The following is a 15,666-nucleotide window of genomic DNA, read 5'->3' on the forward strand; positions in this document are numbered from 1 at the left end:
CCACAGAGGCCAGCTCAGGCAGGGCCTTGCAGGCTCGGCAAGGGCTTCACACCTTTTCCTAGAGATTATGTGAAGCCACTAGCAGATTTAGAGTGGGAGGATGACGTGACTCCACATGTATTTTTAAGCGAGCCCACACTGGCAGGAGTGGAGAAGGGAATGGAAGTGGCGACAGCAACCCACAAGTGTGTCTGGCACAGGAAGTGCAACCGCCTGTGTTTGTGTGAAGGGTTGTGCTTAATCAGGGTTTGCTCTTTTCTCTGATCTAGTTCGTCGACTCCAAACTGGGTCTGATGTTTTTGGACAGAACTACCGAAAACAATCAAAATCGGGAGGCTCCTTCACTTCATGTTCTCAGATGAGGGACATGGAAGCCCCGAGAGGGGAACTACTTTGTCCAAGGTCAAACAGCCCAGTGGTGGCGGAGCCAGGGCCACGTTCTGGATCCTCTGGGCCTTCCGATCCAGACCAACTCCTGGTGGACCAAGAAGGAAAAGCCTATACCTCATCTTCCTCCACTATACTTAAAATAGTGAGGCCTCGAGGTTGCGACCCGCCTTCCACAGACAGAAAGCAATACAAGTTCCTGGAGGATCGGCTCCAAATACTAACGCTCAAAGCACAGGCTAGTGGCCCTCAGGCCACACCTGACCCAGACAGACATCTCGCCCCACAGTCTTGAGGGAAAAAGGAAACTAGCCACCATTTGACAGACAAGGAGCTCACATGATCATTGGAATTACTAGCTTTTTTTCTGGAAATAAAAATCTTCAACATTCGCTAACACGCCCAGAGCCACTTTCTGCCTATGCAGAGGCACCTCCCACAGACAGGGCAGAGGCTTCCAATTTCCCAGAGCTCCCAGCCCTCATAAACATTGGCCAGGTGCCGATCACTGCATCTCCATCTTTGTCTCATTGCTTTTTTGTAGTGGGGGCTTTGTTGCACTATTCAAATTTCTTGCCTGGTTTCTAGCATGTGGGTGGACAGAAATGGTAGTTAGAAACAGCGAGAGAGCTTTCCTTGTCCTTAGGCTCCTTCTATTTTATCTTCTCCTTCATTTCACCCCTCCTGGTCCAACCCACCTGCCCGCCCCCTTCCAAAGGAGACTGTGGGCGGTGAGCCCTTCAGCAAAGGCCCCTTACCTCTGGGAAGCTGGCCATATTCACCAAAATCAGCTGTGGTGACTTCATGGAGATCTGGCTGATTTGGTTTAAGGCAAGCTTCCCATCAGCAGTCACCACAGTAATCTGATCAAGGGATCCTAAAAATAAATAAATAAGTAAATAAGTAAATAAATAAATAAAATGCGGTGCTAGAGTTACAATATAAACTGTAGGGCCTTAGTAGCCCCACAGGTAATCCTCCATCTAACTCAGACCAAGAGATATCCTCATCAATGTGACAAAACTGTTCAAAGTGTTTTCCCTGGAGTAATGCCGTCATGTGATGGAAAATGGCAGAAACTGTCAGAACCATGTTGGAATTACCTACCAAAAACCAGGGTTGCCACCCATCTTCATCTGCCTGGACCTGAGAGGTCTCCTGTGATCCAGGACTGAAAGTTGAAGAGTTGACTCCCCCCACCCCCACCCCGAGACAACTCTGCCATCTGCTAGCTGTGAGACCTGGGACCACTTCAATTATTTTCTCTGTATTTTGGTTTTAAACTCAGTTACAAGATATCCATCTCACAGGATGAAAGTGAGGATTTTAGCTAAATATAAACAATCGAATACACAAGAGATATCAAAAATAATAAGCATATTATCCCTTGTAATTGTTATTATTACTCCAACATCATTTTACTCTACTTTCCAGATGAGAGGATGAACAAAGATCATAGAGCTAACAAGATGAGACAATCAAGAGCTGAGACCTGGGTTGTGTGACAGGCTAATTCTCTGTGGTGCCACCATCTCATGTGGGTACAAGTTTGAGTCCCAGCTGCTTCACTTCCAACCCAGCCCCCTGCTTATGGCTTGGGAAGGCAATGGAGGACAGCCCAGCTTCTTGGGCCCCTGCACCCACTTGGGAGACCTGGAAGACAATCCTGGCTTCAAGCTTCCAACTGGCCCAGCTTTGCCTATTGAGGCCATCTGGGGAGTGAACTAGGGGATGAAAGATTTTTCTCTCAATCTCTGTCTCTCCTTTCTCTCTAACTCAAGTAAAATAAATAAATCTTTAAAAAACAAAAAAGAACCTTAACCCAAATTCAGGTGTGCCCTGTTTTGATCTCACTCAAGCGTCTTTGTTCCTCTAAGTGGAACACACATTCTGCAGGGCATCAGAATTGGCAAGGGGCTGCTAGGCTCCACCCCTGAGACCCTGCTCCTGGAAACCCTGTGGAGCCTGGGAACTGGGGGGCGGGACGAGACATGACCCCATCAGAGGATTCGGCCACACAGTCAAGTCTGCAACCACTCCCTTGCACTGCTCTTAATTTTGTTTAGAGCCTCTTCAGCAATGAGCTCATTGGAAAAAAGAAAGAAAGAAAAAGAAAAATTCCAGGTGGGCATTATGGCACAGTCTGGTTGGAGTTCTGGCTGCCCCCCTCTGACTCCAGCTCCTGCTCACGCATCCTGAGAGGCTGCAGACAAGGGCTAAGTGTGTGAGCCCCTGCCACCACATGGGACTCCTGCGGAGTTGCCGGCTCCTGACTTCACCCCAGGGACCAGCATGGTTTGTTGCAGACATCTGGGGGCTGAACCAGCAGAAGGAGGAGATTTCTCTCTCTCTCTTTGATGCTCTCCCTTTAAGGTAAATGAAAAAATAACTTCACTGTTAATCTTCGACTTGTTCTTTATCCATATTTCAATAATGGAAAATTGGCAAAAATTTCAGAAATCCAAGAAGGCGAGCAGTACAGATAGAAGAGAGGCGTTATTCAAATTTTCTGATTTCCTATGCAAATAAAACTAGAAGAAAATCCTCACCATTCACAGCGGAAGCACTCATCAATGGTTCCTTCTGAGACAAAAAGGGAAAGGAGTGGAGGGGAGGAGTTTTTTGTTTTGTTTTGTTTTTCTATTGGAAAGTCAGGTTTATAGAGAAAAGGAGATACAGAGCGAAAAATCTGTCTGCTGGTTCACTCCCTTAAGTGGCCAAGATGGCCAGAAGCTGAGCCAATCTGAAGCTAGGAGCCAGGAGCATCTTCTAGGTCTCCCATATGGGTGCAGGCTCCCAAGGCTTTGGGCCATCCTCTACTCCTTTCCCAGGCCACAAAGAGGGAGCTGGATGGGAAGTGGAGTAGCTGGGACATGAACCGGCACTCACCTGGGATCCCAGCACACGCAAGATGAGGATTTAGCCACTAGGTTATTGCACCAGGCCCAAGGGGAGGAGTTTTTAAAACAAATTGTAGCTGTCCTAGCTACAAGTGTTCAAATAGTACAGTGCCATACTCTGGCCAAAGACCTACTTGTAGTACTCAACCAGTTCACTGTCATGATAAGACAGAAGGAAGCTGACACCATTGACCAGGACTATAAATCCACTTGTGAAGATCAGTGACACAAGTTCAAATACAAACTCTGCCACTTCCTGACTGTGAACCTGGGCAGATCCCTTCTCCCTCCTGGGCTGCTGTGTATTGATCTACAAGTGGGGCATAAAAGCATATTGAACATACATAACATTTAACATATGAGAAGCAAATGAAAAGCACTTGTGAGGGGGTCTTTAAAAAGTTCATGGAAAAGTGCATTATGAAAACTCTACAAATTTAATGTTTATTCATGCCCATACAAATTCTATTTTCCATGGACTTTCTGAAGCTACCTCATTTGAATGTATTCCAATAAATATCTTGATATTTGCCTCTAGTCAAATCTATCTACAATTTCTCTAGTACACGCTGTTCTCTCTTGCCTCAGGATCCTTGAAAACATCTTGTCCTCAAATGAGAAAACTTCTGATCACTAATCAATACTCAGCTATAGCAACATCTAATCTCAGAAACTGTCGTCTGATCTCATAAACCTGAAGAACTTCCACACATCCTACGTACACTTCTCGTGACAATCACACCTTAAATTTACTTCCTAAGAGAAAGGTATCGTGCTGTTTTCTGCAATTTATTTGCTTTCATGATCACAATAATCATATGACACAGTTATTCGCGACTTCTGCCATTTTATAGGTGAGGAAACTGAGGTATAGAGAATAACTTGCCCGTCTCACAATGGTTTTTAATAAGAGAGACTGAATTTAAATCTGTGTCTGACCAATTCAAGAGTGGAGGTCTTCAATCCTCTGCTTTGCCACATGTTTTTAACTATGTGTGTTAGCTTACTTGTCTGTCCCTTCACTTAGGTTCTAGGCTTGTGGAAGCTGAGAACCAAATCTATCCTCTCTGTATCCATAGTAGCTAGTACAGCAACCATCACAGGTTAAATGCTCAGTAACACTGTGATGGATAAATGAACATACGCAGGGTTGGATGAAAGGGAAAGTAGACAAGAATGAACAAATAAACATGTCCTAACTGTTACAAAGGTGTCATCCACCTTGGAGATAGAGACTGCTGACAGAGAGAGGGAAGTAAGAGAGAATGCCTGCTGGTTCACATAGGAATCAAAGACAAGATGGAAGAACCTGGCAAAAAAAAAAAAAAGAAGACTGGCCAGCAAAGACCTGTTTCCCCAGTCTTCACAATCCCAAGTCCCACACAGAACGTTAAGCATAGCACTCAAGAGAAAGAAGTAGAGGAAATACCCGCAGGAGGCCTTTTGAAAGTGGATCTTGATTCAGCCCTCCTGGCTTCCCACAGGAGCCCAGCACCGGTTCCCCAGGGTGCTGCTGCGGTGGCTCCTGCTCCCTAACTCCTAAATCGACATAATGCATCAAATCCTTTTTCCTCAATCTGTCCCCAGTGAGAATCCCCCGCAATCTTGTTCCTGCCCTTCGTTTTCTGAGGTTAACATTTAACAAATTACACTTCCAACCTCTTTCCAGGCCCATCATCTTTTTCAAGTTCAGCAAGAGTGGAGCTTGCTGGCTAATTGTAAGTATCACATTTCCCCCTGAGCTCCTCTCAAACTGCTCTCTGGTTTCGGCTGCAGAATGTTAACAGGCCAGAAAGCACGGGCTAGACAGAGCACTTTATCAGCTTCATACCTAAAATAATAAGCAAGTTTAAGGTAAACAGTTGGGAGAGATTGAATGGCACTCTGCTCTCAGCAAAGGCAGAAACGCTCCAGTCCAGAGGTTGACAAATGACGGGAATGGGCTCCTGGGTTCATACTGCACCTTACCTCTGAGCTCAATATGTTTCTGATAGTGCTTATAAATGGAGCTGTGTATTTTTCGGTGGGCTTTCTTAAGCACAAGGTCATGAAATACCTTCTGATTTCCTTATGAACTATGAGCAGCAGATACATACTAGTATGCAGATACCTTCAGTGGGGGTCCTAGGCTCAACCATAGGATGATGACAATTTGCAAAAGGCCAATTTAACAGCAATTGGATTTTTCCTGCCTGCTTGCACCATTAGCTGACAACTTGCTTCTCATCACATCTGCAAACAGTTCTCCTAGACAGTCCTGACATTTCCCACTTAGAACAGCTACTTTCAGGAAGTTATTAACCCAAACAGCATCTTCCTGGCCAAGCTCAGGGTTACAGAAATGACTCAGGTGGGCAGGTGGGCAGGTTGGCAGCTAGGTGGTTCCCAGGAAAAAGATGAATTGGAAAACTCAGATCCAAGATGCTAGTGCTTCAGTGGTTAGAACAAACCTTCTATTTCTTGAGTTTAACTGCATGAGCGCAGATACCATAACTGTTTTTGTTCCCTACTGTGCATCAGGTATGTGGCCTAGCTCACAGCAAATACTTGATCAATAAGTGCACTGCTAACTGTATGTCAAGAACCATGTCAGAACCCTTACATAACATTACTTTAATTCCTGCTCCTCCCCAAAACTATACAATAGGAGTCAGACAAGAACACCAGGAACCAGAAAAGTAAAGCAACCACTCACATTCACCACTCAGTTTGCAAAACTGGGAATCCAACTCAGCTCTAGAGCTGACAATTGGCACAGCAGTTAAGCTATGGCTTGGGAGCACTTATCTCACATCCAAGCATCTGGTCTGAATACTGGCTCTGCTTCCAATCCCAGCCACCTACTCATCCATATCCTTAGAGGCAGCAGGTGACGGCTCTAGGAGTTGTTTTCCTGCCACCCCCCATGGGAGACCCAGGCTGAGATCCAGGATTCTGCCTTTGGCCTGGTCCAGCTAGGCCAATGAGGGCGTTTGGGGAGTGAGCCGGCAGCAGATGGAAGATCTGGCTTTCTCTGACTTCCAAATAATGTTTTTGTTTTTGTTTTTGTTTTTGTTTTTAAGACATATTTATTTATTATTGCAAAGTCAGATATATATAGAGAGAAGGAGCGACAGAGAGGAAGATCTTCTATCCCATGACACACTCCCAAAGTGGCCACAGTGGCTGCCACAGCTGAGCCAATCCGAAGCCAGGAGCCAGGAACTTCCTCCAGGTCTCCCATTCGGTGCAGGGTCCCAAGGCTTTGGGCCGTCCTCTACTGCTTTCCCAGGCCACAAGCAGGGAGCTGGATGGGAAGTGGTGCTGCCAGGATTAGAACCGGCGCCCGTATGGGATTCTGGCATGTGCAAAGCGAGGACTTTAGCTGCTAGACCACCATGCCGGGCTCCCAAACAATGTCTTTATTATTATTAAAAAACAAAACTCAGCTCTGCCGAAGTCAGGTTCTTTCCATTACGCCCCTCTCCAAAACACCATAGCGTCACTCACCTGGTGAGGTCCTTATATTGAGAGTTTTATTGAAATTGTCTTTGAGTGCTTCCATCACAGATTTCATTTCTTCATCCACCTCTTCCAAGTTGATTATATCCTCAACCAAGGCGGTGTTAATATTGATTCTGGTTTGGGATTGTCCTTTCCCTTTGGCTGGAAAATCAACATGCAGTGAAAAAAAGAACAGAAGAAAAAAACTACAAGCAGCTGGTAAAGGAGTAACTACTCTGTGCTGGGCAACAAAGCCCCTCTTTTTGAGTGTGGTAGGTACCAGCACTGAGTGAATGCACTGCATCACTAGTGGGACTTAAGCTTCATAATCAGATACTCCAGACTAAAATGTTGGCTACAATGCATACTAGTTCATGGGCTGTGGGCAAGGTACTCTTCTTTTCTAAATAACTATTTTTAAAAGATGAGAAAGGAGGACATTAAATATATATATAATGGAGAATATAAACTAAGTCATCATATAGCTAGAAGAACACTAGCCACATAATGGGAAACCCAAAAGTGAATTACTGTTTTTTTTGTTTTTGTTTTTTTTGTTTTTCAGAAAAATACACAGAAGCTAAAAGCAAAGTAACTTGTCCAAGTAACAGGTCAGGAAATAGTAACACTGAGATCTAGCTCCACAACCACCTAATTTTAAATCCAAGACTTTCCTTTAGACTATCTCCATAAAATCTAATTAAAGGAAATGAAAAATATATTAACTCATTTACAAATTCTGGGATGAGGGCCTGACACAATGGCTCAATCATCACTTTGCAAGTGCCAGGATCCCATATGGGTGCCAGTTCGTGTCCTGGCAGCTCCGCTTCCCATCCAGTTCCCTGCTTGTGGTTGAGGAAAGCAGTAGGGCTGCCCAAAGCCGTGGGACCCTGTACCCACATGGGAGACCCAGAAGTAGCTCCTGGCTTCTGATCAGCTCAGCTCTAGCCATTGAAGCCATCTGGGGGTTGAACCAGGAGATGTAGCATCTTTCTCTCTGTAAAGCTGGTCTACCTTTCCAATAAAAATAAATAAATCTTAAAAAAAAAAAAAAAAAGCTTGGATGAGCATTTGGCCTTGTGGTTAAGGCATTATCACTTGAGATATCTAAATCCCATATCAGACAGCCAGGGTTCAAGACCTGGCTCTGCTTTTGATTCCAGCTTCCTACTAATGCATCCCAGCAGGCAGTGGGCAACAGCTCCAGCAGCTGGGAGGCCTGGACTCTGCTTTTGGCCTCTGGCTTCAAACCGAAGGAAGCCCCAGCTGTTGCAGACACGCAGAGAGAGTAAACCAGCAGATGGGATATCTGTCTCTCTTTTCCTATTCCTGCCTCTGTCTCTATGCCTTCCAAATAAACAAATTAAAAAAAAAATGGATAGTAAGGATATGCACAGTTTTAAGGTACAAAGGAGTAACAAGAGTAGCTTAGAGAGATTAAGCACTGCTAAAGCTAGTGGCAATGGCTTATATTTTAGAAAATCAGAAATACCGGGAGCTGAATAAAATCAGACTTTGTGTGTCTACACCACATTTTATAGTGTATTTATACACAGATTACTACTGGATTCCTATGTTCATTACGGGGGGCAAAGCAGGAGAAAAATAATTACACTGTTAACTTACTAAACATTCAATACTTATTTGGTCATTCAACAAATTATATTTAACATCTGCAGTGAGCTTGCTCCTGTGCTATTTATGCAGCACATTATGATTCAAGAAGCACTTTCAAGTAATCCCTCTGATATTCTAGATAGTTCCCTAAGGTAAAAAGAATACTGATCACTATTGTCATCATGCTACAGTAAGAAATCTGAGGCACAAGCGGTTTAAATGCTTTGCCCAAACTAACCAATGAGTAAGTAGAATGATTCAAAACACCGATTCACTTGCTTATAGCATCTCACACTTGAAATCCAATTGCTCCTAACTCAGTATGTTGATGAATTAGAATTTTTCAGAACCAATGAAAGATACGTATCTTCAGATTCAGAAATACAAGTTCCAGACAGGATTTAAAAGTTAATTATGGGGCCAGCACCATAGCATAGCAGGCTGAGCTCCTGCCTGAGGCACCAGCATCTCATACTGGTACGCACCAGTTCAGGTCCCAGCGGCCCTATTTCCAAGTCAGTTCCTTGCTAATGGCCTGAGAGGGCAGGGAACTGTGGCCAGAGTCCTTGCACTCACGTGGGAGCCTTGGAGGAAGCTCCTGGCTAATGGCATTCAAACCGGCCCAGCACCAGTCATTGCAGCCATCTGGGGAAAGAACCAGCAGGCAGAATATCTCCGTCCCCTCTCTCTCCTCTCCTCTCCTCTCCTCTCCTCTCCTCTCCTCTCCTCTCCTCTCCTCGCGTGCAAGGTGAGGACTTTAGCTGCTGGGCTACCATGCCGGGCCAATCATTCTTTTAAAAGTTAATCCATACCTGGACATCTTGTGAATGAAAATCATGGAGAGATTTTGAAAACAGCAAACACAAACTGACCATGAGGAATCCAACTGTAGAATGCTTTCCAAGAACAGCAACAGCCAAGAAACAATGGAAACAATTGTCTTCAGCTGCAGACTTCTTAAACCAAGTGTCCGTGTGAAAAATTTAGACATGCCTATCAATATTAGGATAAGCTTCATTCACAAAATAGATGACATATATGAATGAAATAGTCTAGCCATGAGACAATGATCTACAAATTACAAACACACTGCTAAATTTAAATGAACCTCACAAACACAATGTTGAGCAAAGAAGACAGACATGAAAAAATAGACTATGCAGTACAAAAGCCAGGTGAGAGAACACACCCAGAACGGTGTAACAACAAAGCTAATCCATACCAGCAGAGGTAGAGTAGAGGGTGACACTTACTAGGGCATTAGCATGCTAGGAGCTAGGTGTTGGTGTTGGAACGTAAGTGACTTTAGTTTGTGAAAATTAGCAAGCTGTATTTCTATAAAGGCTGAATTACCTATTATTTTCATTCCTGTAGAAAGGTAAAAAGAAAAATTAAAAGGAACCATCAAAATAAGAAATAGAATTTGTATTTTTCAAATCAGCAGAGATCAAGAAAAACAATTTGTCTAGCCTAATGGAAAGGAAGAAAAAAATAATCAAGAAAATGACAGAGCACAAAATAATAAAAGTGCAGATACTCAGTGAAAACAATAACTATAAAAAGACCAAAACAACCAGCTAAAAGTTAGGCATTCTCAGTAAGATTTTTTTTTTAAGATTTATTTACTTATTTATTTGAAAGGCAGAAGTATTTATGTTGTATCCAGTAGGTTTCTCCCTCAAATGGCACAATGGCAGGCCAGGAGCCAGGAACTCCACCCAGATCTCTCCACATGTGAAGGGGCCATCAGTTGCTGCTTTCCCAGACATGTAAGCAGTGAGCTGGACAAGAACAGGTTCAGACCAGCACTTGGATCTGGGATGCTGGCATCCTAACAGGCAGCTTAACCCACGGTACCACAATGACACGCCTGATTTTTAGAAATCCAGATATTTAAGTTTCTCCCACCACAAAGAGTTAAGTATCTGGGTATTTGACTGTAAGTAAGAGTATTTTTTTGACTGCAAATAAACATTTTAATATCTGTATGTCCATCAAAACATCATGAATCACACCCTTAGGGTATACATTTCTCATATTTACAACTCAAAAATTTTTAATATATGCAAAGGTGAAGAAAATGATACAATGCTACAGAAATAAACCTGGATTAAAGAACTATGAAATCTTTCTGGAGAAAATTTGACAACATGGTTATAGATTATATAAAGTATGAGTGTGGTAGGAAAGGTTTGCACTTCCAGATTTAAGAATTTATGAGCGTGACTGTGGAAGTAAGAAATTTAACACAGGGAAAGACAAGCAGTTGGATAAAATCAAGAGCTCGAATCAAAGCTATCCACATAAAGAACCTGACATTCAATAGGGGGAACTGCAAATTTGGGAGGGAAGAATGGAGTTACTTAATCAACAAGTGATGTTGATACAACTTATTACCAATATGGAAAAGAAGCCCGACATTAGATTAGCACTGCTAACATAAAAGAGTCCAACAACACTAGAAGAAAACACCAAAGAGGGCAAAACTGAGCCACCTGCAGAAAATGACAAGACGATGGTGTTTACAGGCCGTGGTGTCCGGGGTCCTGAAGACCGCGGCGCTGGAGGCCTCAGGAGTCGAGGCGCCTGGCTCTGCCGACTGTGTATGACGGGGGGGCACATGTTTTATAAATAATATCTCAGTTTCACCATTTGCAAAATGCTAGAATCTGGATTTCTAAATTAACTATAAGGATTTCTTCACAGTAGAATCATAATTCCCTCAACAGGTGGTAAAAGTTAAGTTAGTAAATGAATGGGCACTTTAAAAAAAAATACAACACAACATACATGTCAAAAGTTACTACTGTAACTATTAAGAGGATACATGTTTTGTAAGTATTAATGTTCCATCAGCAACTTGTTAGTTGTCCTGTTAACACAGAAGGGAAGGTACGTATGAAATCAGAACAGGGAAGTCAGTGGGAAAACACTCAGCAGCACGAGCTCAGAACTATCCTCTCTCACTCACTCAATAAAATGTTTACAATACTCACAGGCCCCATAGGAAAGACTTGGACTCTTACGTCCACCCATCCAGCATGAAAGACAGACAATGATGATAAGCCTTACAATTAATTAACTAATTAATGACTGCTGGTCCAAGTGCATCACAGCAAAGATGGCAGGGCACACGAGTGCATGTAGCAGGGGACCTGACCCAGCCCCAGAGGTCGAGGAAGGCTTCCCTGAGGAAGCAGTACCTCAGACTCATTCTTGGATGACACAAGCCATTAAGATCATCCACCTACCTCCACATCCTAACACCCCCTTCCTCCATCGACCTTCTGGTTTTCATTATGCTTTCCGCACGCATCTTCCTGTAAGGAGAGCGTGTTGATCCCTTCCACCAATCATGCTGGTTTGCTTGGCACTTATACCTCTAATCCCAAATTAGAAAAGAAAGCAAGCAGGTATTTTCTGAGGTATCATGAAAATAAATGAGTAAGTATGGTCATGAGAAGACAGGGCCTGGACTCCAAAGCTGCCTCTGCCACTGCGACTTTTTAAGTTAATCAAACAAATGGAGACCCCATTTCCACTCCCTTGTGGGCAAGGGAAGAAACTCAGTACACCTCTGAGATCCCTGCCAGCTGTGCGAGTGCAGGGGCCAACCACAGGAAACGGGTGCGAGAAGAATGGACTCAGAGGTCTCTACCTTTGGCTTTCTTGGTAGCAAACTGGCGGACTGGAACGGATGGGGAGGTCAGGGCGTGCCTATGGTCAAGTTGCCTTCCACTCACTGTCTTCAGTGTCACTTCCGAAACAGGTTTGATCAAAGCCGCAAGGTAACTGCGAAAGGCTGGGTGCACCAGGCGGGAGTACTTCAACCCCAAGGCCATGACTGAAGACAATCCTTGAGGATATCCACTAAAAAGAACAGGACAAAAAGCAGATCCAGGTAAGAAACTCCGTCACAACTTCAGAAAATAATCCACACCGATGATCAAGTGGAATAAGTAGGCTAAATATATTATCTTGAACCCTCCTCCTAATGGCCATGGAAGGAAATACTAGATTCATTTTACAGACTGAAGAAATCAAAACAGAGATTTTTAGGGACATTGCCCTGGCTCTAGGACTCCAAACCCCAAGCTCTTTTCATTATATCAAAATGCTGCTGCTAAACAAATGCAAAGCAGCCTAACCCTTTAATGATGCTAATTAAACCCTTATATGAGAAAAAGCACAAAATCTTGATAAAGTTTAAAGAGAGAGCAGAACACTAGAGGATTTTAAACTAAATAAGAAAACCATTTCAACAGGCATAAAATGACTGGAAAATTTACACGACAGCATTTAATTAAAATTTTCTTTGGTTCCTTATGCGCTGATTACCAATTAGAATGCACTTTACTTTAATGTGACTCTGAGGCATGATTGAGGGTTGAGGTCTTCCACGGTATAGAACTAAAGCTCTGGAAAATGCCACCCTCCACTGTGTTAACACAAATTGTACACTATGCTTCTGGGATTTGTGACTACGGAAAGATGCTATTGCCTGCAGCTACCTCTGGGATGCAACATTCCCAGCTAATTGACAAATGTAGCATTAATTGCTCCTGCCAGAAATCTGGCTGTTACTCAACTAGAACGTAAGAAAAATTAGCACCAAATACCTGGTACTACCTATCTTTGAAAATCAGTTCCACACTTGATTTAAAACAAAGCACAAGGGCCCAGTGTGATGGCTCAATGGCTAAATCCTCACCTCGCATATGCCAGAATCCCCTATAAGCACCAGGAAGTCCTGGCTTCTCCACTTCCTATCCAGCTCCCTGCTTGTGGCCTGGAAAAGCCACAGAGGATGGCCAAAGCCTTGGGATGCACCCATGTGGGAGACCTGGAAGAAGTTCCTGCCTTTGGATCGGCTCAGCTTTGGCTGCTGTGGTCACTTGGGGAGTGAATCACCAGACAGATGATCTCTCTGTCTTTCTCTCTGTATATTAGCCATTTCAAAAAAAAAAGAATGAATAAATCTTAAAGTTTTTAAAAAATCAAACAAAGCAATGAATCCTATCCTAATATTTTGCAGAGCAAATACTACAGTGAATAGGGCATGGGCTTTGCAGCCAGAAAGTCCTTGAATCTAATCCCAGTTCTACTGTTGACAAGAGCTCCTAACCATCTCTGTGCCTTGAATTCCTCCATGGAGAGAATTATCCCTATTCCTTGGAGCTGAGGATTAATTATGTAAGTGAAACATGGGGCTCATGGGCCTAGGCAGGGGCAAATTAATCCTCAGCCTGCAGCACTGGCATCCTCTATGTGCGCAGATTTGAGTCCCAGATGCTTCACTTCTGACCCAGCTCCCTGCCAATGGCCTGGGAAAGCAGCAGGAGGTCCAGGGCCTTGGGCTCCTACACCCAGATGGAAGACCCAGAAGTTCCAGATTCCTGGCTTTACACCAGCCCAGCTCAGCCTGTGGCACCATTTAGGGAGTGAACCAGCACATGGAAGATCTCTCAGTCTTTCTTTCTCTAACTCTCTCAAGCAAAAATAAATAAATCTTAAAAAAAAAAAGAAAAGAAAAAAGAAAAAAGAAAACCAAAGGGTTCAGTATGTAGCAGACAGCAACAACCCCCAAAATGTTACCTGTGGATAGCTACAAATTTTCCTTTCAAAGACTTTCATGCCAGAAGCAGTCACAATAAACTTCATCTGCACAGCCCCTAATTTGCAATGGCTTAACAATTTTCTCCACTTTACAACAGTGTGAAGTGAGACACATTCAGTAGAAATCCTACTTTGAGGTTTGACCTTTTCCCAAACTAACTAAACACGGTATATTTTCTCAAATGTTGAGCAATGGCAGGGAGTAGCAGCTCCCATCCAGCCACTCAATCACAAAGGTAAACAACCAATCAATACGAAGATGCTTCAGGGGTGAGAACATCTGGCCGGAACACTGTGTAAGATCCAGTCCTCTGAGGCAACTGGAGGCGAGACTCAAGCTTCAGTAAAGCTATGGCAGGCTATTTTGTAAACTGATGATTTTGTATGGCCAGCAAATGACATTATAAATATCTAAATGGGGCCGGCGCGATGGCGCAGTGGTTAAAGTCCTCACCTTGCACGCCCAGGATCCCATATGGCCGCCGGTTCTAATCCCGGCAGCCCCGCTTCCCTTCCAACTCCCTGCCTGTGGCCTGGGAAAGCAGTAGAGGACGGCCCAGAGCTTTGGGACCCTGCACCCGCGTGGGAGACCCGGAAGAGGCTCCTGGCTTCAGATCAGCATAGCATTGGCCGTTGCGCTCACTTGGGGAGTGAATCATCAGACGGAAGATCTTCCTCTCTGTCTCTCCTCTCTGTATATCCGCCTTTCCAATAAAAATAAAAATAAAAATAAATCTTTAATAAATAAATAAATATCTAAATGGCTCTTGACAGAAAATAATGTTCCCCTCCCCACACTCTGATACACAGTGTTAAAACTTCGATGTCAGTAGCTCAGGCATTGTTGAATGAATTTTCTTTTATTATAATTATTATTTGAGAAGCAGACAGAGAGCTCTCAATTGCTGGTTCACTCCCTAAAACGCCTATAACAGCAAGGCTGGTCTAGGCCAAAGCAAAAAGAGAGGAACTCAGTCCAGTCTATCACATGCATGGCAGGGACTCAAGCCATTACCTGTAGCCTCCCCGAACCAAGCGACTGGAGCCAGGACCCAAACCCTGATACTCCAACATGGGATGGAGCATTTAAAAAAATAATATTTGAAAGGCTGGGCCTGGCAGCTTGGCCTAGCGGCTGGGGTCCTTGTCTTGAAGGCGCCGGGATTCCCACTTGGGTACCAGTTCTAATCCTGGAAGCCCTGCTTCCCATCCAGCTCCCTGCTTGTGGCCTGGGAAAGCATGGGTGGTAGCAGTCCAAATATCTGAGCAATCTTCTGCTGCTTTTCTAGGCACATTAGCAGGAAATTGGATCAGTAGTAGAGCAGCTAGGACTCAAAATTTTGACTCATACAGGCTGCCAGTGTTGTAGGCTCCTGCTTAGCCACATCAATGGCAGGTATGTGTTATCTAAACTACTAGGCTAAACACCTGCCCCTAATGTATTTCAACTTAACAATACTTCATATTTATAATGAACATATTAAGACATAGTCCAGTAACAGGTTGAGAAGCATCTGTATGTTGTTACTGATGTTCACAGGTATTCTAGAGTCAGACATGAATGTAGATTTCAACTTGGGACGATTCATTTTTCCTTTTTGTCATTTTCTTCTTCAATGAGAAAAATAACCCTGATATTAAAAGAAAATTAACTAGTGAA

At 43.7% G+C, this 15,666-nt stretch overlaps 1 protein-coding gene across 2 annotated transcripts in view; it reads right to left on the reverse strand.

Annotated features, from left to right (window-relative positions):
- MRRF (mitochondrial ribosome recycling factor) overlaps positions 1-15,666 on the reverse strand; it is a 56,480-nt gene that overhangs the window by 35,351 nt on the left and 5,463 nt on the right. Inside the window, exons 2-4 of one of the 2 annotated variants that reach the window (XM_040963282.1) lie at positions 12,049-12,260; positions 6,777-6,932; positions 1,146-1,264 (exon numbers count right to left, since the gene is read on the reverse strand). In XM_040963282.1, the coding sequence (XP_040819216.1) occupies positions 1,146-1,264; positions 6,777-6,932; positions 12,049-12,232 (459 nt within the window). In that variant the 5' untranslated portion in view covers positions 12,233-12,260. Of the gene's footprint in view, positions 1-1,145; positions 1,265-6,776; positions 6,933-9,643; positions 9,816-12,048; positions 12,261-15,666 lie in introns of those variants that run through there. The other variant, XM_040963283.1, reaches the window with a different exon arrangement.

This window comes from Ochotona curzoniae, unplaced genomic scaffold (genome assembly GCF_017591425.1).
Source record: "Ochotona curzoniae isolate NIBS_2020 unplaced genomic scaffold, NIBS_Ocur_1.0 scaffold_3208, whole genome shotgun sequence".
Lineage (NCBI taxonomy): Eukaryota > Metazoa > Chordata > Mammalia > Lagomorpha > Ochotonidae > Ochotona > Ochotona curzoniae.